Here is a 25,174-nt window from a genome sequence, read left to right as displayed (position 1 = left end):
ACTGAACCCAGGGCCTTCTGCTTGCTAGGCAAGCGCTCTACCACTGAGCTAAGTCCCCAACCCCTATTTATTTATTTTTCTATCTAGAACCCTTTTCCTCCAACTATACACATGTCCCAATCTTCAGGCGTCTACTGTAATATCAACGAACCAGGAAGACAAAGCCTATGTTTCACAAGGTAACATACTCATCACCCTTGCCTTCCTACCAGCCCTATTTCATTTACTTTTTCTTAATTTTTTTCTGCAATGCTCCTTATTATCTGACATTAACATTTTTTTGGTCCCTTCTGCTGTCTAACTCAAATTATTCTTGAGGACCATATTTTAAAGGTCTTCACGTTATATGTCTTTAGAACATTAGAACAGTACATAGTAAATAGAACGTAATGAGGTAATGCATCCAAGAGCATTCAGAAATAAATAAAAGCCCCATCTATTCAGGAAATATTTAACTAGACCTTTGTAAGTCATTAATAGTTACATGTAATTCATGCATGTAGCATACATTCCACATAAACACACACACACACACACACACACAAATACACACACACTTCAAGGTAATAGTATTAGGTGGAAATCAGAATAGTTAGTTTCTAGTCTTGGAAGTGTCATTTGCTAATTCTGGTTCTAAACACTTTTTTTTGTTTAAATTTTCTCATTTGTCAAGTGATATTATTTGACTAGACCAACAATTTTAAATCTGGGGTTTACCGATAGTCTATGGGCTTCTTAGGGTATATGTATTTTATTTAATGTATGTAAAAATTTGATACCATAAATGTATTTATATGCTGAGTCATTTAAAAGATGTGTGAAACAAAAATTGCTCTTGAAGGAGCTTTTGGTTTTGGGGGCTGGTGCAAGAGATCAAACTCACGGCCTTGTGAGCGCTGGGTAAGCACTTGCCTGCTGGATTACACACCATCCCATTGAGGTTTCTATTAATGCTAGCTTCACATTTGTCTAAAATTTAAAGTCAGAGACTGAAGATGCTCTGATGTTGCTGTGCACAGTTAGAAGATAGTCTTGTTTCTGCCACTTTCTGAGCTAGTCACCCTTATTCCTGTCAGTTTGGATTTTACTACTTGTAAAACGATAGCACTGAATCAGACGATTCAAAATAGCACTTTCTATTTCTGCATCCAAGTCAACAGAGACAGTTTGAAAGAAAACAAAGCAGAAACCAACAAATCACAACAGTGGGTTGGACAGCTCAAGGTGGGCCCTGTTGCCTCTAGAGGAGCTACTAATGTCCCAAGAGACCAGAACCTTAGGTCGTCGAAAGGGGGTGTGGGAGCTTCCTGTAGAAGACTCAGGGATGGGGTGACTTTTCAAATATGGAACATGCCCTTAGGGTGACTGAAGGTGTAGATATTTATGGTTTTCTTAGAGGGGAACTGGACTCTAAATCCTTAGATGTATAACTCATAGATCTTTAAATAAATTATAAGAAATATCTGTGTAGCAGTAGAGAGGGTCTGGAAGGGTTAAAAGAAAATGTACTCTATCACGGTTTTTTTGTTTGTTTTGTTTTGTTCCTTTTTTTTTTTTGTCAGTCTTCATTTTGCTTTAGAGAAGATAAATTGGTCACAACTTGCATACTTTTGACTTGTTCCTCTCTCTTCTCAGCTCTTTCCCCTTCCCCCTCTGCTTTGGTAGGTCCCATTATAGTTGCATAGTTTTTGAAAAGTGTGTGAAGTTTGTCTCGGAAGAGAAACCCATAACTAGATTCTAAGAACAAATGTCCACTAAAAGAGATTTTTTTTCTTAAGCCTTCCCTTCCCAGATACAATATGGGCCAGAGGTCAGCAGTGGGGAAGTCTGATCCTAGCACCTTCAGGCAGGCTGGTGTGTCAAACACTTCAAGCACAATAAGACCTTCCCTGCACCACACTCTCGGAATCACCACAAAGCAGCTGGACGCCTTCACCTAGGGATTTCCACTGGATCTACTGGCAGGTGTTTTGTCTCTCTCCCTGAAAGGCGGTGCGTGGATATTAAGATGACATGGAGAGTGTCCTTGGCTAGTAGACAAGTTGTCTTCATTACTCTCATCAGGCAATAAAGCTGAATGAAGCATTTTTTCCTGAGCCTGGCCCGGACTGCGCTGTTCTTGGAGGGCCTATTAGGCTGCAGGTCACAGCAGCTGGAGCCCAGGCGCCTGGAGCTGGTCACGCGTCTGTGCTGTCCCGTCCAGGATGCACAATACAGTCATTGACTATTTATTCTCTCCCTACAACAAGGCCACGCTGTTGCCTTAATTACAGGAACCTTCTAGCCATTCCTGGGATCTTTAAACCACAAACGGACACTCCATGTCGCTAACTCATCTCTTCTTAACTTAAGCCCATGCCTCCCAGAGGCAGCTAAGCACAGTAAGTGTGTGGTGCATGTGTGATATGCATCTGTAGAGAGCCTAGGATGCTGACCAAAGTAGTAAAGAGTTAGGATTTGGGTGGGACTGAATCAGATGCTAGCCCAGGGTGCATGGCTATGCTAAGATCGGTTCGGAAAAGATTTTACTCTTCTGGGGTAGCAATGGCTGTAGGTAAACAAGACAAACAAATAAACAAACAAAATACAGCAAAAGAACACACGCTTCTCTGCAGCCTGTTGGTCTGCTGTAGGGTGAACTGAACAGATCTTCAGAACTAGACTGGAATGCTGCTGGGACTGCAGTGGCCTCTAGGCTCCACCGAGCTTAGGAATTCCACCTGGCCTGTTTCCTATTACACTCCCTTTGAAATTTGTCTCCTGGGCTGGTACGCGGAGCCTGTTCAAGCTTGGCCTCTCTTAAACCTCCTCTAGAATAGTAGCTCACCAATGTACTCTGGGGGGAACTGCTAAGTCTCCACTCTAGTTAATATTGTAGGGCTGAGGATAAAGTAGCAAAGGTATTGAATAGATGTTGACTTTTCTGACCCAGAGGAGAGCAAATCCGGGATTGTTTGCAGAAGCTAATCGCTTCCCCAGAGAAGCCTGAGGAGTCTGGTGTGCTCTCTCTGCTTCCTGTCCCCACCCCTTACTCCAGGAAGCAACCTTTGGGAAGACCCTAGGACTTAGGGACTCACCCCCTCCCACTTCCCCTTAAAAAGCCTTTCAGTGTCTCATATTTACGTACGTCTATATGCTGCTCATTTTCCCAACCATGACAGCTATGAACCCAGGTTCTGTGCTTGTCGGGCCTCAAATTCTCTGAGTTTAGGAATCTAGCTTGAAGAACAGAATCAAATATTAAGGGGCTAGGCCTGTGCCGAGATGGCCTGCCAGCTTCTCGATGTTGGAAGTCCATTTCTTGTGCTAACAGAGACCGAAACCCACCGAGCCTGCGAAGCGGGACAGAGATAGAAGGAGCAGAAATCAAGGTGATCCTCACAAACCTCAATGGAAAATGCAGTAGTTGAACCAAAAGGGTCACTTTGGAGACAAACCAGCTGCTCCCCAGATGCTGGCAACAGAGAAGTCTCGTTGCCATGGTTTCGGAGCAGCATAAAAGCAGCCACCCAGAAGCAGAGGCTAAGACTCCTTATACCCAACGTAGCTTCGCAGAGCAGTCAGTTTCCTCGGCTCTTTTGCCTTACCCACTATATCATTCAGAGCATCTCTGTCCCCGTTCCCCTATGCCTGGATGTGGATATGCTTGCTGGCAGGGGACGAAATCAGGGCCGAGCGTTCCGGAAGCACTAGGCGGTCAGCACCCGGAATTCTCTCCCTGGAGTTCTTGAAATAAAGAGTTCGCTGTGCTCCCGGGTGGGCCTGGGTGCCCTGGAGCTAGTAACAGCAGCGGGGAAAGAAGCGCGGCGCCTTTAAAGCAAGAGGCGAGGAACCCCCGCCAGGAGGCGTGTCTGTCTCCAGCGCCACCGCTGCGGCTCCGCGGTCTTGGTCTCCGCCGCCGTCACTCGCGCTCTCGCTGGCGGCTGCGTGGCCAAGGCTGGGAGCTGGGGACTTCCCGCTGAACCTCCTCCCGCCGCGGCTCCGAGAGGACTACCCCAGTCCCTACCCTCCCTCTTCACCCTAGCCGCAGGTAAGCACTCGCCAGCAGCGGACCCTCCCTGGAGCTCAATCCCGGGTCGTTCGCTGTGGGTCCAGAGGCACTGCGGACTGGCGAGGAGCGCTGGCCGCGGAAAGGAAAGGAAGAGGCGGACGGCCGCGCGGCTGAGTCGGTGCGCTCCAGGCACCTGCTGGATGCAGTCGCTTGGAGGGCTTTGTCCCACTTGCTGTAGCCAGTCAAAGGCAAGGATCCAAGTGGCTCGTTTGGCTCCTGGCGCCCTGGTGTTCTGCACGTAAAATATTTGAATAAGTGGATCTGTTAGATGTGTCTTCAGCTACCCGGACTCACACGCTCAAGGCGAAGAGACTCAGGAAAGCTGCTTATCTTTGGGTCATAACAACTCCTCTTTAGTTCACCAGTCAGTTCCACTATCTCCCTGATCCATAACTCTGGGCTGAGAAAGTTGAGATTATTTTAACTGAGGATAGTATTAAAAGCTTCTGGAAACAAAAACAAAACTCTCAGGGCATCCCACAGGGGTAAGGACTAACTGCATCACCGAGGTGGATCATAAAGATTCAGAACTTTTAACCAACCGCACGCATTTTCTCATATTTTTATCTTCAGGGGTATAGGAAGGTGTGTGTGTGTGTGTGTGTGTGTGTGTGTGTGTGTGTGTGTGTGTGTGTGTGTGTATTTGTGTGTGTGTGTTGTGTGTGTGTGTGTGTGTGCAGCAGCCAGAGAGAGAGAGAGAGAGAGAGAGAGAGAGAGAGAGAGAGAGAGAGAGAGAGAGAGAAATGGGATTAATGCTTCTAAGATAATGATTTTGGATTTGGGGGTTGGAGGATATTAGCAACTACCCTCTGGTAACAAAACGAAGAGATTATCGTTTATCATTTCTTCATCTTCATACTGTAAGTATCTTTCATCAAAATTACCTTATGGATTGATTTTTCATCTCACAAGAATATAATTAATTCATTTCAATAAGTGTGCAGTTTAGTTGCTGAAAGATGTGCCATTGTATTTTAATTTGGTCTTGTTTTACTCCCTTACTTTATAACTTTGCAGAATAGACTCCTGCAATAGTAAAGTAAGCTTATGAACTCCCCATGACCTTAGAAACTTAGGAGTTAAAGAGTTGAAATGCACAGGGGAAGATAAGGCAGAAAACGACTAAATAGGAAAACACCTATGTTTTTTTTTTTCTTTTAAATTTGAATCCACTGAAGATTGAACATGCTGAATTTTTTTAAAGGAGCTTAACAGACACAAGTCTCTTTGGTTCAATTTCTTAATTAAGATACATTTTCAGCATTTAAATAGTAATTAAAATTAAAAATACCATTAACCACCAACATAGCAGAATGTTAATAGAGCAGTTGATAATGCATTTAGGATCCCAAGGAATAACATAAATGGGTATGCAACAGTGTGGTTGCAACTGGTCTCTGCCTTAGACTTCATTCTGTTTCCCCTTTAATGTCATGATTGAGTAGGCTGTTTATTTTAGCTAAGCTTCAACACAATAGGCCACTTGCATGGAATACTGCCTTAGGTGTTACTATCCAGTGAGGTTTCTCAAATGTCCCATAACAGCAGGACAGCAGTGAGGGGGCAAGCAGGAGCCTCTCACTTGTGTGAGAAAATTTAAATGCACTGCATGTATGGCATGGACGAACCTTTGAGACGTTTTTAAAATGAAGATAGTTCTAGAATACACATTTGCTGTCTCTAGCCAAAGTATAGGAATTGTCTTTTAAATGTTCTGCTATAAGGATTATTACACATTTGTTCATGCCCCAGCAGGTGGCAGCTAACTAGAATAAGATTCATTTTCACCCGGAGACTAGGAAACTAAAATTGCTTCTAAAGTAATAGTGCCCAAGAAGAAGAGGTCATTAGTGTCAGGTAATACAAAAGTGCAGTGAAAGATGAAGCTAATGTCTTTCGTTGTTCTCACTGTTGTTGTTGTTGTAGGGACAAGCTTTGCATGAGCACGGTATACATTTTCCTCCTTTATCATTCACCATAGCCTTGGTAGTTCTTCTTATTAGCCTTCTTTGATATTTTAAGGCTTTATTCTAGACATAGCTTTTCTCTGTGTGAGCATGCATGTGTGTGCTTGCAGTTTTTCCTCTCTGCTCTGACCTTGGAGCCCTCTGAGCTTTTAGCAGTACGGATTGCCATGTGGCTGAAATAACTGCAAAGCAAATGAATCTTTAGGACAAAGCACACATATTTATGATCATTGAAAACCTAAAGCAAGTATTTTTAATTTTTTGTTAAGAAGTAAGCAAATACAGAAGTGACAAAATTGTAAGATAATTAAAGGTGATCAGTAAAATATAGATTAAGAAATATTAATCTTCAGAACTATGGTGATAGTGTCAGTATTAAAGAGATACTTGCAATCACTTCAAAATATCCATATAGTAAATAAGCCATCTCTTATAATGCTAGATCATTTTGTGTGTGTGTGTGTGTGTGTGTGTGTGTGTGTGTGTGTGTTTGGATGATAAATTTACTGAGTTGATGTTATTGATCATCAGAGTGAATTGTAATAGAGAGAATGCTGTTAATCTGTTTTCCCTCTTAACAGATGGAAATCTGGAGGTGGGTGATTAAAAGTGATAACTAATAGTACATTTCAGAAATGTTTTTAGCCACGAAGTACTGACAACATGTTTCAGCATTTAAAATTTTTCTCATGCTGAATTTTTTTCTTTTTGGTATGGGAAAATAAGTCCTTTAGTCACCCTGAAGGGTCTCAAGTGAGCATGAGTGGATTTCATAGTAGTACTGACTGCAAAGAGATCACTGTTAGTATGTCTCAGATGTGTTAACAGCTCATGACTCAAACTGAAAGACACACAAAACACACTTCACGAAATTGATCTCTTGATTATGTGTGTCCTGCAACGATTCAAAGCACTTGACTCTGCGATAGAAGTATGCACGCTGTCACTTCAAATGGCATGTTATTCATTCATTTTATTATTTTTTAAAAAATCGAGAATATATTTGTCTGGTGCGCTGTCCAAGGTCCTGAAGAAAGGTTTGTCTCTGGTATCATAGACGTTCCATTAGACAGGTGGAGTAGGTATCTGTTAAGTTAAAGCTTTTGAACTTAGTTAACGCATAGAAATGAACCCAATTTAATATGTGTGCAAAGTTGGTTCTTTGGAGATCATTTAGTACTAAGAAAAAATTATATTAGACCTTTTTAAGTTTATTTTGTATCAACATCATGAATGCTTTTCTCTGACTTTCCCACTGGATAACCAACAACGATGCCCCATAAGTAGCTGAGAGTGTTAGCTGTAAGTAGGCAGATGAAAACTGCTATGGCAAATACTGTCATGTGCAGAATGCCTGAAGAAGAAATTGTGGTGTAGTGTGTTTACTCTGGCTCTGTGAAATGCCAGCTACACTGCACAAATTGCAGACATTTGATCGGTTACAACAGAACGTGCCGTTTTCAGGTAGTAGGTATCAATTATACTGGGAAATGAAAACAACCAAGAATATGTGTTTTTCCCATGGCTGTCGTTATTATCTCTACTAGAGTGAAGAAGTAAAATGAACAAATAGAATGGGGAAAAAAATGAGACAGCAAATACCAGACAGGCTATGTTGGGCTTCAACGTGTTTTATAAGTGATGTTTCCAACATGGACTGAAGGAGTCGCTAGATACCCTTGGTTTCAGCACTAGGTGTTGCTTTCAAAGTGCTCAAATAGTGGAATTGTTTGATGGGATTGTCTGCTAGACTGCAGAACTAGGAACCAGCTTTTCATGATACTTATTTTTGACACTGCAGTTATGCCTCCATCTTTAAAAAAATCAATATCTCTTAGTGCCTTTGAAAGTGTATATTTTTTCAATCAGCATTTTATAATAATGTGCTAAGGAAAAAATATAGATATATAGTAAAAAAAAACCTCGCTATGATGGAATGAATACATTGTAGTGTCTTCTTGCTCTTTAGAGAAAATATAGCCATTGTAAGATAAGAACTTAGACAGTACTCATACCACTCTTTTAAAATTAGATAGTCTTTAATATGATGAACTTGTATAATTTTATAAGATCTTACACCCTATTTGTTGATAATGAACAGAGATTAATAGTAAAAATGCAAGTTCAACAGTTTGCCCTCTGCACTTCTTAATAAGGTTATAGTGTCATCAGTGATGTAGTTATCCCTTTCCTCATTATCTCTTCCTACCGTTGTATGTGGCAGTAGTGGATGTGGGGATAATCATAATCCTCGGGCAGTATACTGCTTATTTCAACAAAATATTTTCATATGGAAAGCAATGTGTGTTTCTATAGTTTTCCCTTGTATAAATTTCTACTTGTGAGTCAAGAGAGGAAATGAATTTAAAAATTCCCATCAGAAAACTAGCCAATCATGAGATTTTTTTTTTAGACAAAACTTTGATGTGATCTTGCATTTTAAGGAAAAAATTAAAAAAGGAGAAAATGTGAGCACAAAGCCTTTGGAATATACCACTGTAGCTTAAACATCACTGTCCTGCATAAGATTGTCTTAGGTGAGATAAAAGTGTGGGGAAATGATCCCAGTTTTCCCCCCTAAAAATCTACCTGGAGAAATGTCTCTTCACTGATCAAGAAATGTTCCACTCAAGTTTTAAAGAGCAGATTCAGCTCTTCAAATGTATTCCACTGTGTATTCTTTTTCTACTCAAAATTTAAAAGTATAAGACTTCTGTAGCTTAACAGCAAATTAGATTGACAGCACAGTTATCTGTTTTACAGCATTTTCTTATTTGAAATACAACTCTTAGACAAAGTGACTTTGACTTGGCTAGTCAATTATTAAAATTAATCAGCTGATTGTACGAAGTCTGTTTGCATACACCAGGCACTCTGTAGGGTCTTACTAAAAATCAAAGCAATTTTCATCGAATCATGTAATAAATCTCCCTTACTGCTACTCAAGGCGGGCTATCAGAACGGTTGCATAATATATATTGGGAAGCTCAGTGGCAGGAAGCAGCTATCTCAATTTTTCTCACTTTATCTTGGCCTAACGTCAGAAGCTGTGCAGCAGTGCAGTGGAATAAGGGCCTGGCGAAGCCCTTGCGAGCAAAGCTCCCTTTGTGTTGGGACTGTGGCTAGCTTTCAACACCTAGTCCTTGCAAGGCAGGACTTCCTTTTGATTTTCCTCTTCTTGTGCTCTCCCAGGCTCGCACGGCTGGACATTGTGCTTGCTGGATTTTTCCCGGATGCTCCCGGACTAACATGGATGTCCCACCATCCCTTGCAGTGGAAGCTTGCTCCTTGGCGCAGTGAGAGTGAAGAACATGCAGCGACTGCTAATGGGTTTGGGAAGCGGAGACTCCTTCCTCTTTCTGTGACCATGCCGTGATTGTGTCTGCGGCCACTACTCCACGCATCTTCCTTCTCGTCCAAGCCCGGAGCCTAACGCTAGATCGGGGGAGTGGGTGCCGCGCGCGCAGGCACGGAAACATCATGAAGATTATTTCCCCAGTTTTAAGTAATCTAGTCTTCAGTCGCTCCATTAAAGTCCTGCTCTGCTTATTGTGGATCGGATATTCGCAAGGAACCACACATGTGTTAAGATTCGGTAAGATTCCCCGCATCTCACCGTCGCCTGGTGTAGGCTCTGAGGCGCCGGATGTAAACAGGCGGTCGCTCTGCCTGGCGTGGGCTTTCCGCTTCCAGACCCGATCCCTCCCGGGTTTTAAAGACCGCCCCCTGCTTTCATTTATCCTCTCTATCTATCTTCATTTTATTTTGGTTCCCGGGAGGGGGAAGGAGGTACCAGTGCATCGTACTACTAGCGGGATGCATCGCCTCACCGTAGCCCGCCACTGGAATAGCAGTGATGGGTGGCACGGTCAGCCTAGGCTGCTTTGGTCTCCCCGGGAACCTTCCAGCTCCGTCTGGGTGCCGCGGTCTGAACCAAAGCGAGCTCTAGAGCTGGCAAATCTGTAGCTTGTGCTACCTAAGAGTTAATGTCTGATAACTCTTCCTGAGTTGTACGTGTCCGCTTCTGCCGGGACCTGCCTAGGTCCTCACTTGAAATGAGAAGGCACCAGCCTTTTCGATATCTTTTGTAAGAGAAGCTTATTGGCCAATTTAATCTCCCCCACCCTCCTCGATGGTCTTTCTGATATGCAGAGCTTTAAGTAATATTGTTGTATAATTTCAGGCTTTAATAATAACGGGAAGATGTCACTCAGCGCGCAGTGAAATAGCGCAATCATGACAGGATTCTTGTTTGTTTTGTTTTTAACTTGCTGAGTTCTTTCACAGCTCGCCGCTCTCCTCCCCTCCCCGCCCCGCCCCCGCACAGAGTCCGGACCTAATAAATAAGGAACCTAGTAACTGGAGGCAGAGGAAGGAGGGGTGTTGAGTGTGTGGGTCTAAGTGCATCTTTGTTTCACTCTGACTTGGATAAAAGACCCCAGATCGTCACGTTTGAGAAAGATTTATACCTTTCCCAAGAATCTGGGCTTCTTTTTCCTCTTGAAGGAAATCTAAACGTGGAGTTTCCAGTGTATTCCCTGGTCCTGAGGTTTGTTTGAGGGAAGCACAGTGTAGGAAATGCTTGGCTGCTCAGGATGACCAACTGGGATTTTTAGTTAAGAGCAGGACTCATTAGGGGAAGTTCCCTAAAGAAGGGCATTGAGAAAGAGTCAACAGGGCAAAAGCTCCCACTCTTGGTGCTGCCCCTGTCAGTTCTAAGGGGATTTAAGCCGGAGAGGGTAGAAAACATGTAATACAGAGTACATGTCTTCGAAATAAAATTAGACACATTAAGTTATTCTGTCTGATGGATAGCAGAGGTTGCCTGACCCTTCTGTAACACTAGCAGCATCTCTTATTTTTTCCCCAAGTGATCTTTCCTTAGTGATAAAATTCACTGTCACCCTCCAACCTTTGTGGAAATAAAATAGGAATGCTTTCACATGTATCTGAAAAGGTAACCCCTCCCTATATGTCACCTACAGCTAAGAAGACTGGTGATGACAAGAGACAATAGAATAGAGCTAGATTCTAGATGGAGTATTTTCCTGCTTTCTTCTGTCTTTAGATGGTACTTAAGCATGTTGCTCTTAGCAACAAGCATCTACAGGAATGCCTGCTTCTTTACACAGCATTAAAGAAGTCCTTATATTCATGGGAGCTGTGTTGTGAAGATTTATACAGTATGTGTGTCACAGCAATCTGGCTACTAATATGGGAAGTGCTATACTATAGAATCAACCCCCGCCCCCCCCACATTATTTTGAGTAATTCAAAGTACATAAGTGAGCTTGTATATCTTCTTGTGTTCATCAGTAAGAATGTACATGATGTGGGGGTGTGAATTGGTGCCTGAAAACTGCCACTAATACTCTCAAGATTTAATTATTGCTGCTTTGGTCTTGAAGCACGATAATTGCTGAATCATTAGATTGTTACATTTGCTGATCATTTATATCTTCATATTAAAAAAAATCTTGGCATCTGAGGCAGTGTAGCAGCTTTCCAAAAGAAACACACACACACACACACACACACACACACACACACACAAACACACACACACTGTTCTAGAGAAGCTCTAAGAATGTTCTAAGAAACAGGACAGTAGATCTCTACACCAGTTCCATGACACCCTGGAGGAACATTCTACTTTGTAGATGATCTGTTTGCTTGTTTGTTTTGTTTTGTTTTCTATGTTAGCATCAAATGTCTTCCACCTGGAGTTCCATTTTCTCTAAATCTGACCTGACAGGACAGGAACGATTGTGAACAGTTGTAATCATTGGAACATTTCCCCGTTGAGACTATTTTGATAAAGTGGTGGGAGTTTTATTTTCTTCTGTGGTAAAAAAAAAAAAAATGTACTGAGCGGATTGGATGGTTAGTTAAATGCCTCTAAGTACCTCTTGAAAATGTTTATTTTAAACTTCCACACTATGAAGTTCAGACACTTCTGCCCTCCTGCCCTGGGAGGAAAGAGTTGGAATTGTTGATGAGCAGTTGTCCTTGGGCTGTGGTGGACTGCTGGGTGTGGGTCAAAGCCACAGCATTGCCTCAGGTGTCTCCCAGTAGGCAGCCTAGAGAGAGGCTCAACAGTGTATCCTGGAGAAGCCAGGCTTCTGGTGCTATGGCAACCATCAAGCTGGCTTGAGGCCATCCCACCTCCTCTTCCCCCTCAACTGATGATGAGACTTCACCCTCATAAACTATGTGGTATTCTCCCTGAAGCCAACAGATCTACCGTTTCTCATCTTTTCACTTTCTCGCAAGCTAGGCTTTCCCACATCTCAGGGTGTCTCTGACCCCGGAGTTTCTTCCTTTCCCAGCCTATTAACTTCTGCCTTCTCTAGACCATCCTCTCTCTCTCCCTGTGACTTTTACTCTCCCTGCCCCCTCCCCCCACAGCACGGAAGGAGGGCGGCTTAGAAAGGTCTGGGGAGGGGAGCTATGGGAGGGGTTGGTGATGGGGGGATGGTGATAAAATCTCAGCCTCAGCCACAGTGACTTTCTAAGATACTCAAGAAAACTTTGCAACAGCACCGCACCCGGCAGGCACCCCTTTCTTCCCTAGGCCACTCTGAAAGTAGCTGCTAGGCAAATCACTCTACAGTGCTGACCCTTGGGCACGTTTCCAAAGCTGTAAGGTTACATGGGGTAGTTAAGTCTACCCAAGTGGTGGCTACATGTTTCCTACTGGGCAGTGGGCAGAGGGGCCTGGGTATAGGGGTCTTTTGTCTTGAGTGTCAGTCGCCACCTCGGATTCTGACAAACAACTGGGCTTCTTTCAGAAGATGCAGGGTGGAGGAGGGGGAGGACAAGTGTGTTTTCCAGGGGTAAACTGTGCAGCAGAAAGTCAGGCCCCCAGCCCAGTTCAGGTCAGACGTCTGCACCCTCCGCCTGTTGGGCGGAAAGCCCACCACTGTCCCCCCAGGCGTTTCTCCAGATCCTGCACCAGCGGTCACACTCCAGTGTCCAGTCGTATGGAAATGAGACATCTTTGTTCTTATACAGTTGCATCTGAAAGTGGTCCAAGGCGATGCCTAAGTGGGTGTTGCCCTCGAAATGAGGCCCAGGTTGCTCCAGTACTGCATAAGACTTTTCTTCAATCGGTCCCCTTCCGGATGCTTCTGCTCTGTTCTGTTCCAAGTACCCACTACCCCTACCCACTCCGCAGGAACGCACAAAGTGCAAACAAGCTTCATTTCTGCTCTGGTTGCCCTCCTGCTCTCTGGGTTTGTTTGAGCATTCTTTTTATTGGCACCACCGTCCAAAGGACTACTCTCTGATCTTGAGGTCCGATTGTTATTTAAAGTCTTAATCTCAATTGCAATTTAGGACAGATATAAGCCAAAACATTGAGTCAGAGCAGTATCTCTAAGACGATCCTTTTCAATGTGCTGAGCAAATGCTCTGTCATTTTCTTACTACATTTTTTTTTTGACCTTTTATTTTTCTTTAAGCCAGTTGCAAGAGTGTTTTTGTTCAAAAGTTTTCCAGTTTAGGTCTTCGTTGTATACCTAGTGCACAAGCCCTAGGAGAAGGAGCTAGGCCAGCTCAGTGAGGAGCAGCCCACTAGATAAAACCCATACCGTGGAAGGAATGAAACCGGTTCGTGTGGAAAATCTCATGTGCTCCCAGAGACAATGCTTTGTGACAGATGTACTTCACCATCGAGGAACTGAGTTCAGTGACTGCGAGCTGGGAAGCTGCCACTTTCCACAAGTTCTTTGAAAGAGATTTTTCTTCCTTTGGGAGGTAAAGTGGGAGGGAAGGAGGAGTGGCCTTAAGTCTGGGAGCTTGAAAACTGACTCTTGAGAGAGGAAATGAGAGTGATAGCAGCCACTATCTCTGTGAAAGATAAAATGTGCTCATCTGAGCTCCGGATGGCAGGAGAGGGAAATCTTTGCAAGAATCACCAACAACTGGCACGACTTTTTATAAAGATTCGTTTTTCTGATACGTTCTAGCTTAGTTTTAAAGCCTCGAAGAATAACTTGATATGATCCATCAAGGGAGGCATGATCATTTCAGAAAATGACTTTGAAAAATGATCTTTCCGTCCTCTAGAAATAGCTCTCCACCCAGTCACATGGAACTCAGTGTGTTTCTGACTCTGTAAGGTTGTGGTTCAGAAGTGAACAAGTTTATATAACAGTGGACGTTTCTTCAGAGAAGTTTGGCTTTTTGGTTCAATTTAAGTGATCAGTACAACTGCGTTCATTCTCAAATGACCCTTGTTTCAACATTTATTCTGCTAGGAAAGTTAATGTCAATTGCTTCCCTAGAAAAGGAAAAAATGCCATAGACTGGTGCTTCTCAACTTCCCTAATGCTGCAACCCTTTAATACACTTCTTCATGTTGTGATGACCCCCAACCATAAAATTATTTCCATGCAACTTCATGATTGTAATTCTGTTACTATTATGAATCGTAATATGTTTAAGGATAGAGGTTTGCCAAAGGGGTCACAGCCAACAGGTTCAGAGCCATTGGTACAGATGAATGAAAATGCAGCATGGGTTTCAGAGTCTTTTCAGATCCCCCAAGTTATAAAGTATTGTCTTTGATGAGATGATGTGATCTTTTATGGTATTTAGTTATCATAATTTCTGATAAAGATAATGATTTTCTCATTTGTGGTACAAATATCACATTTACATAGATAATGAATTGCTGTATTTAGGATTTACTCTGCTACTATAGCTTCAGTTCTTGAAAAATTCAATACCCATTTTTACACAGACCAAACGTAGTCTACTGTCTTTCAACTGTATTAGACTTGAAACATTATCTGCTGCATGCATATTACTTGAGGTACACAGGTCTCTTTGCTATCATGGTTGTATGTGTTGGGATGTAATGTTGCAAGTTTTCCGTCTGACTGATGGACTTTTGTTTTCTAAGGGCTTTTGTTTTTTTTTTTTTTTTGTCCACTCATCAAAGTATTAGGAGTGCTAGGAATGAATCTTAAAGTCTAAATCTTAGCAGGAAAGAGAAGGTCAAAAGCCTCCTGAAAGGAAGGAAGTAGGTACGCATCATCATTATCGATGACGCTAGATTAAACAAGGGAGAGGTAGACGTACATCTGATAACGTCATGCGGGCTTCCTGTTTTTCTTTGCTGCTTCTGCTGACAATTGTGTAAGGTAATTAAATTGGCTGATTGAAGTCACAGTGGTCATGGGGCGATAAAGACCATTTGGATTTAATGGAATTTAAAACAACAGAGCACTGAGCACAACTCTTACCGAACAAGAATTTTAATGGCCCATTCAGGGTGCTGACTAAATAGAAAGCCCTTAACAAGTTTAATTGAAAGGGCAAGGCAGATTAGCACTATATAGTCTTTATGGTTGAAGATTGGGGAATTAAAATTATCCCTTTAAAATACTCATTAATGCATTATCAAGATTTAATGTAGGTTAAATAAGTCTTCCTTAGACTTTCATCATGTACTGTGAACCTAGGTTTAGGACCAAGTTTCAATAAAGAAACATTTTTAAGAGTTGACTTAATAAATGGAATTACAGGTCTCTCTCATCTCAGAAGCAAAGAGCATTTCAATTTTTTTTGAGTATATAGAGCCCATAAAGGGTAAGTCTCCACGATAATTTTTTCCTTTGCTCTAACTGTAAAACAAAATGAGGCAAGGAAACACGCTTGACTTCACTTTGCCCATTTTGATGTGGTCAGTTTTTGTTTGTTTGTTTGTTTGTTTGTTTTGCTTTGTTAGAAACAAACCTTGCTTGTGGTAGGGAAGCTGGAGATAGCGAAGGAAACTTTTCTTTCTGCAGTTTTCATGGCAGCATCAGTAACAGATATTGGTCCCTTCTGTGCTGTCTTTGAAGTACTGACCTTTGTCTTCTGCAAGAAGCACTTGCAATCTGTTTACCACTTCAGTCACTGAAGTCTAGTGCCTCCATAGTTTCTGGTCCAGTCCAGTCCCAGAGGAGCAACTCCTTGTTTTGCATTGGAAATTCTCAGGTGTGGTCAGTTCCCAGACAAAAATCAAGATTCTGTCTGTTGGCCTCTTGTGGGTTTATTCTTCCCACCGGCCTCATGTTCCCTGGAATTGCCTACTTGGGGTTGCCAAATCCTTGGATATATCCAGAAAAATGTAGAAACCTCAATTGCCATTTGTAAGTATCCAACATTTTCATTGTACACAGTCTTGAAAATGGTTTGGAAAATCTCAATTAGACAAAACAAAACCATTAGCAGGTAGGATGGGTCCCCAAGCTCACCAGCTTTCCCTCCTCAGCCAACCTCCTATTTATTATTTATGCTTCCTAAGGCTCACCTGGTCTTCTCACAGGTTCATAAACAGAAAAGCTTATTTGCCTTTTGACTCACATCCATTACCCCGAACAATTAGCTAATCTGATAAAAATCAATCTTGGTAATGTGACTAAGTGCTTAGGGAAGACCCAGAAAGCCTTCCTATGAGATTTCATTTTTTACTAAGTTTTATTTCAGTTTTGTGTTTGAGCATTGAAGATTTTGTTCAGTGATGGTGGGCTATTTTTACTGATTAATTTAGACCATTTACTCTCTAATTAACTGAACAGTCTCTTCTATAGTTTGTAGAGAGCCAGTTTACTAGCCAGTGGGGCCATGTGTGAAAATCTGAGAAGAAAAAAATTGTCTGAGAAGGTTCTGTCTTTCAGACATTTTCCCTGCTGGTGCATGTCCTTAGGTCAGTCATTCTTTTTGACTAAGTGTTTGCTGTCTCACAGCCTTGCTTTAAGATACGAATGTTCTGGATCATACTGTGATGTTAGGATGAGTTTATTAGATTTATTGGTTCAGTATGTGACAGCGATGCTCAGATACAAAGGATACTGGGTGGCTAGGGGAGTGCTGAGTGTTTAGCATTGGTGTGAATTGATGGCTGAAAAAGGACAGAAGCTAAATGATATGATTTCTGAATTCCTGGCCGCGAACCTCAGTGCTTGGCAAGTTTATCTTTTTAAATTTTTTTTAGTGGAAATCTTCGAGCATATGTGATTATTTTAAACACAATGTTAATGGTGTTATACTGATGAATTTTTACTAATGAAAAACAAACAAAAATGTTTTATGAGTTCAACTCCTTTTTAAATTCAATGAACTTCCCTTCATTGAATTAGGCAAGCATTTGGAGGGTATTGCCTCTAGTTAGTTTCCATGTCTAACTCCAGCTCATCTGTCTTCTATGCTCTGGGGATATTGCTTGTTATAAGTTGTAAAATAAGCAAGGCAGATAGTAAAGAAAACCTCCAGTTTTGAAGTTCCAGCATATTCATAGACATTTAGTTCCTGGGATGTTGGTTTTTTGATCTTTCTTTTTACTTACTAAATTATCTGTATTTGTATGAACAATATATCAGCTCCTCATGTGTTCGAGCCCTTTCTTCCCTGGAATGAAGAGAATGAAATGGGAACTTTCAAGATAAATGAAAACTGTAGGGCCCTAATTTATATGATCCAAGTGGAGTTCAGAGACCAAGACTAGTGCTCTAAGTTTAGGGAGGACAGTTAAGCAGCCTGCTCACGGTCTGTCAGATTTTAGGCTGGGACTAGTGATGTTTTTCTCCGAAGTATGCCATTTTCTTAGTGTAATCTCCCTCTGCTTTGCATCAGTTTGAGGGAAAAGAATAGATTGCATTACCACTCTAGACATTTGTGTTCTTTTTCCTCTCCATCTTTTCTTTCACAGAACATTCTTATAGGTTATTAATTTTGTAGCTCTTTTCATACCTGTGTTTGCCTTCCTTTTCCCAGTGCTTAAAGCTTTTGTCACATCTATTCATTGAACCATCAGGGTCAGGCAATTAAGAACTAGGATTGGAAAACTGATTTGTTGCTGTAAAATTAAAGAGAAAAGGTATACACACATTACATGACATTTCCATGGTAAATATATCAGAATCTTTTTAGAAGGAAGTTATTACACCTTTGAATTTTTATAGTAGTTGAGACCTTTGTTTTTTTCCTAACAGACATATATGGAAGAAGATGAAAGAAAAATGAGAATTACAATGTGAGAAAGAACTTAAGTACAAATTAAAAGGAACGCTTCGTGAGAGTTAATAGATAGGCTCTGTGGTGACATAAATACCACTCTGATTGTGTGGAGTTTTAGTATCTGGGTTGCATGGTTTGAACACCTGTGTGGGTCCAGGAAAGCCACTAAACTCAGGCAATGAGCCATCAAGTGATATGTCTTTTTCTTTTGTCATGTTCCTAGCAAAGATAAGGACTTCTGAGTACACTGCTGAAATGAATGCAAGGACCATTCTTGTATTTTATCATTGAAATCTTTAACAAACTAAGTGACTGGAGTGTGTGTCAGTGGTAGAGTGCCTACCTACTGTACGCAAGAGATTTAAACTCCAGTAGTGAAAAACTGTTCTTGGTTTGAGATTGCAGATTGCATTAGTCATGATCCCTGGAGAAACTGGAGCTACTTAGGGAGGGTGAGCCGCTTTCCCTGTTACTAAAAGGTGAGCCTCATCAAGAGAGATCATCATAGTCACGTCCAGAATGCTTGACCAAATATCTGGGTACCTCGTGCTCCAGTCAAATTGGCACAGAAAATAACCCATCATGAAGATTCTTCCTGAGCAAAATTCTGACAGGAAGTAAGGACTGTTTCATTTAGTGGGTTACCAGATGAGGTGGTTAAGCCAGGAAGTGTGTTAAAGACAACTTAAAAGTATTATTTCCTTCTCTGAAGGATGTAGTAAATTGTCTGCAGGGAATTCTTGGTATTTTACGCCTTGGTCTAAGACAGCTCTAGTACTTGAAACATCCAACTTATATCTGCATATGTAACTGATAATTGTATATATCTTTATGTATATAATTTGTTTCAATTCGTGAAATTTAGTGAGTATTTAAAATCAAGTTTAAAATATTTCAGTGAAATAGTTATAATTATACATGAACTCAAGAGCTTGTATTGTGAGTTTAATAGTGTAAGTTCTAATCTTATGGTAGTCATAAATTAGGAGGTATAATTAAATCTCCTTTCTGGAGAATGTTTATTACTTTCCATCTGTTAAGCTTCAGGGGTGTTGGAATTAATAGAAAAATTCATAGACCTTCACATTTTTTGTCTGTAAAGGTTCATTTTAATTGAATTTATGTTGGTGATTTAGTATGTATATGTGGAATAAACTACTGTGTGTTATCACTCATGAACTTTTTACTCAATTTCTTAAAACTGTGTCTAAACATTTAAGGTAATCTAATTCTCTAAATTACTCTTGATAGTCTTTCTTGGAATGCACCAGAATCTATTACAAACAACCAGAAAATGCTTTTCTTGAGTAACAAAACCAATGTCTTTCTGGTGGATTAGTTTTATGGAAGAGAAAGTCCATAGTTTCTGCTTCTTTTTTCAATATCAGCACTTTAATTGTTCTTCTCAAATATCCAGAAAATATGTAAGAAGCAAAAGAAAAGTCAAATAATTCATGCTGAGTCAGGTAGCTTACAGCTTTTTATTTCCTCACAAGAACATATACACACAGACCATTTCTGGAAGGCTGTGCTTGCCCATGGTTTATGCTTCACCTTGGTATGTGACAATATAGTTTTACTCAATGCTCCCAAGTTTGCTAGTGACTATGTTTTGGCCATTTATAATGAATCAAGGAAGCTTCAAACATTCTAACATGCGAAAATGTTTGAGATGGGTTTAGAGGACTTGTTTTGTCATTTCAGTGAATGCTTCAACAAGGAATTGTCTTAGGTCTCTTCTTTAAGGTTCGCTGTTTGTCTCACCATTGCTTCCCGAGACTACTGTGATGCACTATTAGTTATCTATTTAAAGAGGTGGTCCACCGTGCAGGAATGAGTATAGAGTCTGGGAAGAAGACATGAGTGATGAGCAGCCAAATCCTCTCAACAAATGCTATCACTTACAATAAAAAGTAGACCATTTGGAAGATAAAAATGAACTAAATATAATTGATAAATGAATAAAAGATATGATATAGAGAAAATTGTGTTTATTTAAAGCATTTACAACACAGTTTTGATTAGAAAAAATTTCTGACTATTACAAATACTTACATTTATTAATTTATTTGATTTACATTTAATTTTGAGACAGGGTTTCACTAAGTAGCCTTGAGTGTCCTGCATCTTACTGGGTCACTAGGTAGATCAGGCTGGCCTCTAACTCTTGGAGATTCACCAGCCCTCCCAAGTGATGGGATTTAAAGGCATGTGTCACAATGATAAGTGCTAGTCTTATCATGATTAATGATAATCATGATAATGTTTAATTAATGTTGTTAATGATTAGTCTGCAAAAATGTCAGAGGCAGTCATGAATCCTTTCTTTATGTGAAAGTAGAAATAGACTTAAGTTCTAGTATTATAAAAAATATTTGCAATTTTAAACTTAGTCTAGTTTTTTAACTGTTTCCCTAATCTTTGGTTCTTTTTGAATTCTTTGTCTTCCTTCAATTTCACATTAATTTCATTTTAAGATTTGGTCTACATTGTGTTTTCTTCAAAAGGTAGATTCTTCAACAGGTGTGCTGCCCCATAAACCCAAGCACTGATTAGACATTTCCTTTGGGTGAATATTTCTCTGCTTTTTTCTCACATTAGCAGTGGAAGAGGATAAATATTTTAAATCCTGATCCCAATGATGAGGTTTCTGTGGTTGAAGATAACAACTTTTTCATGGACTTGTGGCATTTTTCTTTTTTCTTAGTCCCTTTCCTACAGTACTCAGGAGTTTGCAGTTTTTTTGTTTTTATTGTTTTTTTTTGTTTTGTTTTTGTTTTTTGTTTTTTTTTTTTACATTTGGTTGAATTTATTTCTCAGTATTTTATGCAAATTTTATAGTTTTATGGCATAGGCCTTTTCTTCTTTTCTTGCTTCTCCTAAGTAACTGTGCTTAACAAGACAAAAGAAAACAAACCTCTTCTAGGTAGATGAATAATTTTCTGAATTATATTATATTATTATTTTATAACTTTTAAATTACTTTCCCTGTATTTATAATTGGCAGGTTAGGTTGACTGTTGGTAGTTATGTATAAGTTATTCAAAATAATGAGTAAACTTGGTAGACAATGGCTGGGGATTGGATATTGTTTCATTCATAGAAGACAGTGTTGGGCTGTCAGCAAGCCTCTGAAGGAGCAGCTCATTCTTTAAATACGAGCACATAGAATATTTATTCATACCACCCCATAGTCCAACGGAATGTAGGGGAATGTCTGGGGGTGGAGGGGGTTGGTTGGAGAGGGGAACACCCTTATAGAAGAAGGGGAGGGGGATGGGATGGGGGCTTATGTCCAGGAACTGGGAACGGGAATAACATTTAAAATGTAAATAAAGAAATATCCAATAAAAATGTTGTATTGTCTAAGATGATGTATGCTTATAAGACCTTTTTCTTTTCAACTTTCCACAAAAGAATCTTGGAATAATCACTTGCTAGCTTTTACCTTAAACATTTGTTTTAATATAATTTAGCAATATTTATATTTGGAGACATTTATTCTTTAGTACTTAGAAATTATTGTTACATATACATATGATTTTTGTCTGAGTTTTTTCAAGGAATCAATATCCCAACTTAGATTTTATTGTTTCAAAATTTCAATTATTCATTTAAAAATTTTGTTTAAATATGCAATGTCAGACAGTACAATGGGGCAGCCCCATACTACTTGTAACCTTGACTTTTGCATCACCCACAACCCTTACTCCTTGGTCTGTTCTTGACAGGCAGTTGGTTTCTCTAGCATCTCCCACTTCTTGGGATTTCCATTGCATATTTAGCTTCACTCCTATAGTACTGTTCTTAGGTGCATATGTTGGAAACGGAGCCTGCTATACATTTCCTGACCTTTCAGGGTTTTTCCTTGCAATCTGAATGGAACTCTTTATGATCCCTTAACTCCTACACTCTATATGCTTCCAAAGTCAGCATCATATAAATAATGACAAAGTCTCCAATGCCAGCTCAGAGATGGCAGTACCCATTTACACACATGACTATGGCAACCTCCGGGCACTGAGCAAGCTCAGGAAGTTAATCCTGAGAGAGCAACTCAAGAGAGGCCCTGTGCAGCAGCTCAGTGCAGTGCTCTCTTGTAAGAGCTTTTCGAATGTGCCTACATTCTTACACCCTTGGAAGTGTCATGGGTTGGTCATTGATTCTTGGGGTATCCTCAAAGCATCTTTGCTCTTTTCACACAGCAAAGTATTCCAGTGCTTGGCTTTCTGCAGTCGTTTAAATTTCTTGATCAATAGCATTGTCCTTTGCCACAGCTTTATACTGGGCAGTTTAATCACACTGCAAGGCTTTGTATTTCTGAAATGCTTTCGGCTCTTGAATCTCACTGTTAGCACTATAAAAGCAGATGGTAATAACTATGTAACAGCCTGAAGGGTGAACTTTCTGGAAAATTTCTTTGCCAAATTAATTAATCCATTTCCTTCCAGTTTATTCACTCATTACATCTTAGGGGATGGATAAAATGTAAATAGCTTATTTGACAGGTAAGAGCATAAATGGTTTCTGGTACAACACCCAATGGGATCCTTGTTCCTTCCTGAAATCTTGTGAGCGTGTGGCTCACCAGCTGAGAAAGGTAGCAGAACTGTCAATATGACAGGATCTAGAATGGCTTAAGAGATGGGCCTGTTGGGCTGGAGAGATGGCTCAGTGGTTAAGAGCACTGACTGCTCTTCCAGAGGTCCTGAGTTCAAATCCCAGCAACCACATGGTGGCTCACACCCATCTGTAATGGGATCTGATGTCCTCTTCTGGTGTATCTGAAGTCACAGTGTACTCACATACATAAAATAAATAAATAAAATCTTTAAAAAAAAAAAAAAAAGAGTTGGGCCTGTGAGCATGCCCGAGGGCAACTGTCTTGATTACCTTAATTGAGGTGGAAGGACCCACCATAGCACATTCTGTGACTAACATCATAGACTATGTAAGGGGAGATGGGATCTGTGCTGAATTCACAGACTCATTGCTCTCTGTGACTCTTTGGAGATTCTATGTCATTATGTCCCTCAAGCTCCTGTCGCTGAGTTTCTTACCGTGATGAAATGTTACAGGGAACTGTGAGACAAGAGTAAACCCTCTCTCCCTTAAGTAACTATTGTCAGGGTATCCTACTATTCATATTTTTATCAGTATTTTTCTGGGTTTGTCTTACCTGCTTCTGCACTCTTTCCTAAATTCATCCCACTAGCTTTTTAAATGCTTCTGAATTGTATTGTCAGGCATAGTAACTTCATGGCCTTATTCCTGGTATCATTTGTGTGTGTGTGTGTGTGTGTGTGTGTGTGTGTGTGTGTGTGTGTGTGTGTGTGCCTATTTTTTGTTGTTGTTGCTGTGAGAAATACCTGAGAAAAACAATTTTAAAGAATTTTCTTAAATGTGTTTTGGCCTGTGGTTGCAGAAAATTTAGCCCAAGGTGTTCTGCCCCAATTCCTGTTTGCCTCTGGGTAAGCAGTACATCATAGGAGATTGGGCATATGCTCACTGTATGGCTTCACAGAAAGGTGCAGGGGGGGAGAGAGAGAGAGAGAGAGAGAGAGAGAGAGAGAGAGAGAGAGAGAGAGAGAGAGAGAGAGAGAGAGAGAGAGGAGGGGGAGGGGAGGGAGGAGAGAGAGGAGAGAGAGAGAGAGAGAGAGAGAGAAGCTCATAAAGACCTATAAAGACACACATCTTCCACCTAAATCTCACCTCCTCATCTTTACAACTTCTCAGTAATATCACAAAGTCATGAAACTACCAAGAGATTAATCCATTGATTATACCAGAGATGTCAGGATACAACCACTTTCCAAAAGCCTGTGTGGTAGCAGTCAAGCCCTAAACTCATGAACCTCCAGGCCATCTCAGATACCAAGAGACAAGGTTTTATATGGGGACTTAAATGGTGACATAAATATCAGAGTCTCTCCACCACTGAAAGAGAAATAGAATCCTTTTTGAGGCAGATAAAGCAATATCTGTAATCCAAGGGTATGACCTTTGGAGTGCAGCCTACTTGTCCTTTCTTGCTTAGTGTTGGCTCTGATATGACAGGGCAAGGAGTGGTATGGTGCTGTGAACAAGAGCCTTCCATTTCTGATTTGCTGAGCAAATTCCATGTCTTACTTGCTAATCACACTATTATCCTTGATGCTTAATTATTTTCTGTAGGGAAATGGAGTTGTTTGAGGCTTTCAGGAAATTAAATTGAACTTCAAAAGCCACTTCCACATAACAATTAACATTTTGAAATGGGTAATTCCTCAGGGTTTCTTGCTTGGTGAGTTTACTCAGTTCTCTTTTCCTCCTCCTTTAGGAATTCTTCTTTTAAATAGAGAATTTATTTCTTCAATTAACTTGAATTTTTATTTTTAAGTGTTGGGGTTATTAAAGCTTCACAAGTCTCTAGTAAAATGCCACAAAATGTAATGTATGACTTCAATGTTTGAAACAGACCTGTACTGTCCATTGTGGAGAGGAGATTGTAACCAAGCTATCAGTTTACCCACAGAAGTGAGTTCAGTGTGAATACAGTGGAGCTGCCCATGGCTAACCTGATCATGCATAAGAAGGTGAATTTACATGCGGTTCCTACAGAATCTACACTCTCAGCACAAATGTTTTCCTTCCTGTTTCAATACGGGAGGGATTCTAGAGAGATGTCGCCAGGCACACTGTGCCCTTCTAAATGCCCCTCCTCCATATTTACTTAGGAATTCCTCTAATCCTTTCAGTTTTATTTCAAGCTTCATCTTTCCTGATTTTCTTGTACACAAATATAATGAATTTAAACATTATACCCTCTCATAAGTCTTAGAACTACAGAATTCTCCTTTGATTATCACCATGTATTAACTCTTCTGAAACATTTTCAAATTACGGAAAGCACAACTGTTAATAATCTTCTTTGTCAGAAGCTGTGAGAGTATTCTAGAAAAGCCACAGAAAGTGTGGCTAGAAGATTGTGCTTCTGGGAACAGTTTTATCACTTTGAGACAAGTTACTCAAACCTAGAGCTACGGTTCTTTCTTGAGAAATAAGATTAATCACTACTGACTTATGTGTTTGTTCTAGTATTATATGAAACAAAATCTCTTCATTTTGGAAAAATATAAATTCTCTCTCTCTTTCTTTGCTTTTGAAA

At 40.5% G+C, this 25,174-nt stretch overlaps 1 protein-coding gene across 6 annotated transcripts in view; it reads left to right on the top strand.

The window, feature by feature from the left end:
- Nucleotides 1–3,480: 3,480 nt before the first annotated feature.
- Grik2 (glutamate ionotropic receptor kainate type subunit 2) overlaps nucleotides 3,481–25,174 on the top strand; it is a 658,152-nt gene continuing 636,458 nt past the window's right edge. Inside the window, exons 1-2 of one of the 6 annotated variants that reach the window (XM_032889133.1) lie at nucleotides 3,481–4,030; nucleotides 9,211–9,613. In XM_032889133.1, the coding sequence (XP_032745024.1) occupies nucleotides 9,499–9,613 (115 nt within the window). In that variant the 5' untranslated portion in view covers nucleotides 3,481–4,030; nucleotides 9,211–9,498. Of the gene's footprint in view, nucleotides 4,031–4,800; nucleotides 4,912–9,210; nucleotides 9,614–25,174 lie in introns of those variants that run through there. The other 5 variants (XM_032889129.1, XM_032889131.1, XM_032889130.1 and 2 more) reach the window with 5 other exon arrangements.

Source organism: Rattus rattus, chromosome 18, assembly GCF_011064425.1.
Source record: "Rattus rattus isolate New Zealand chromosome 18, Rrattus_CSIRO_v1, whole genome shotgun sequence".
NCBI classification, from domain to species: domain Eukaryota; kingdom Metazoa; phylum Chordata; class Mammalia; order Rodentia; family Muridae; genus Rattus; species Rattus rattus.
This window is presented reverse-complemented; position numbering and strand designations above follow the sequence as displayed.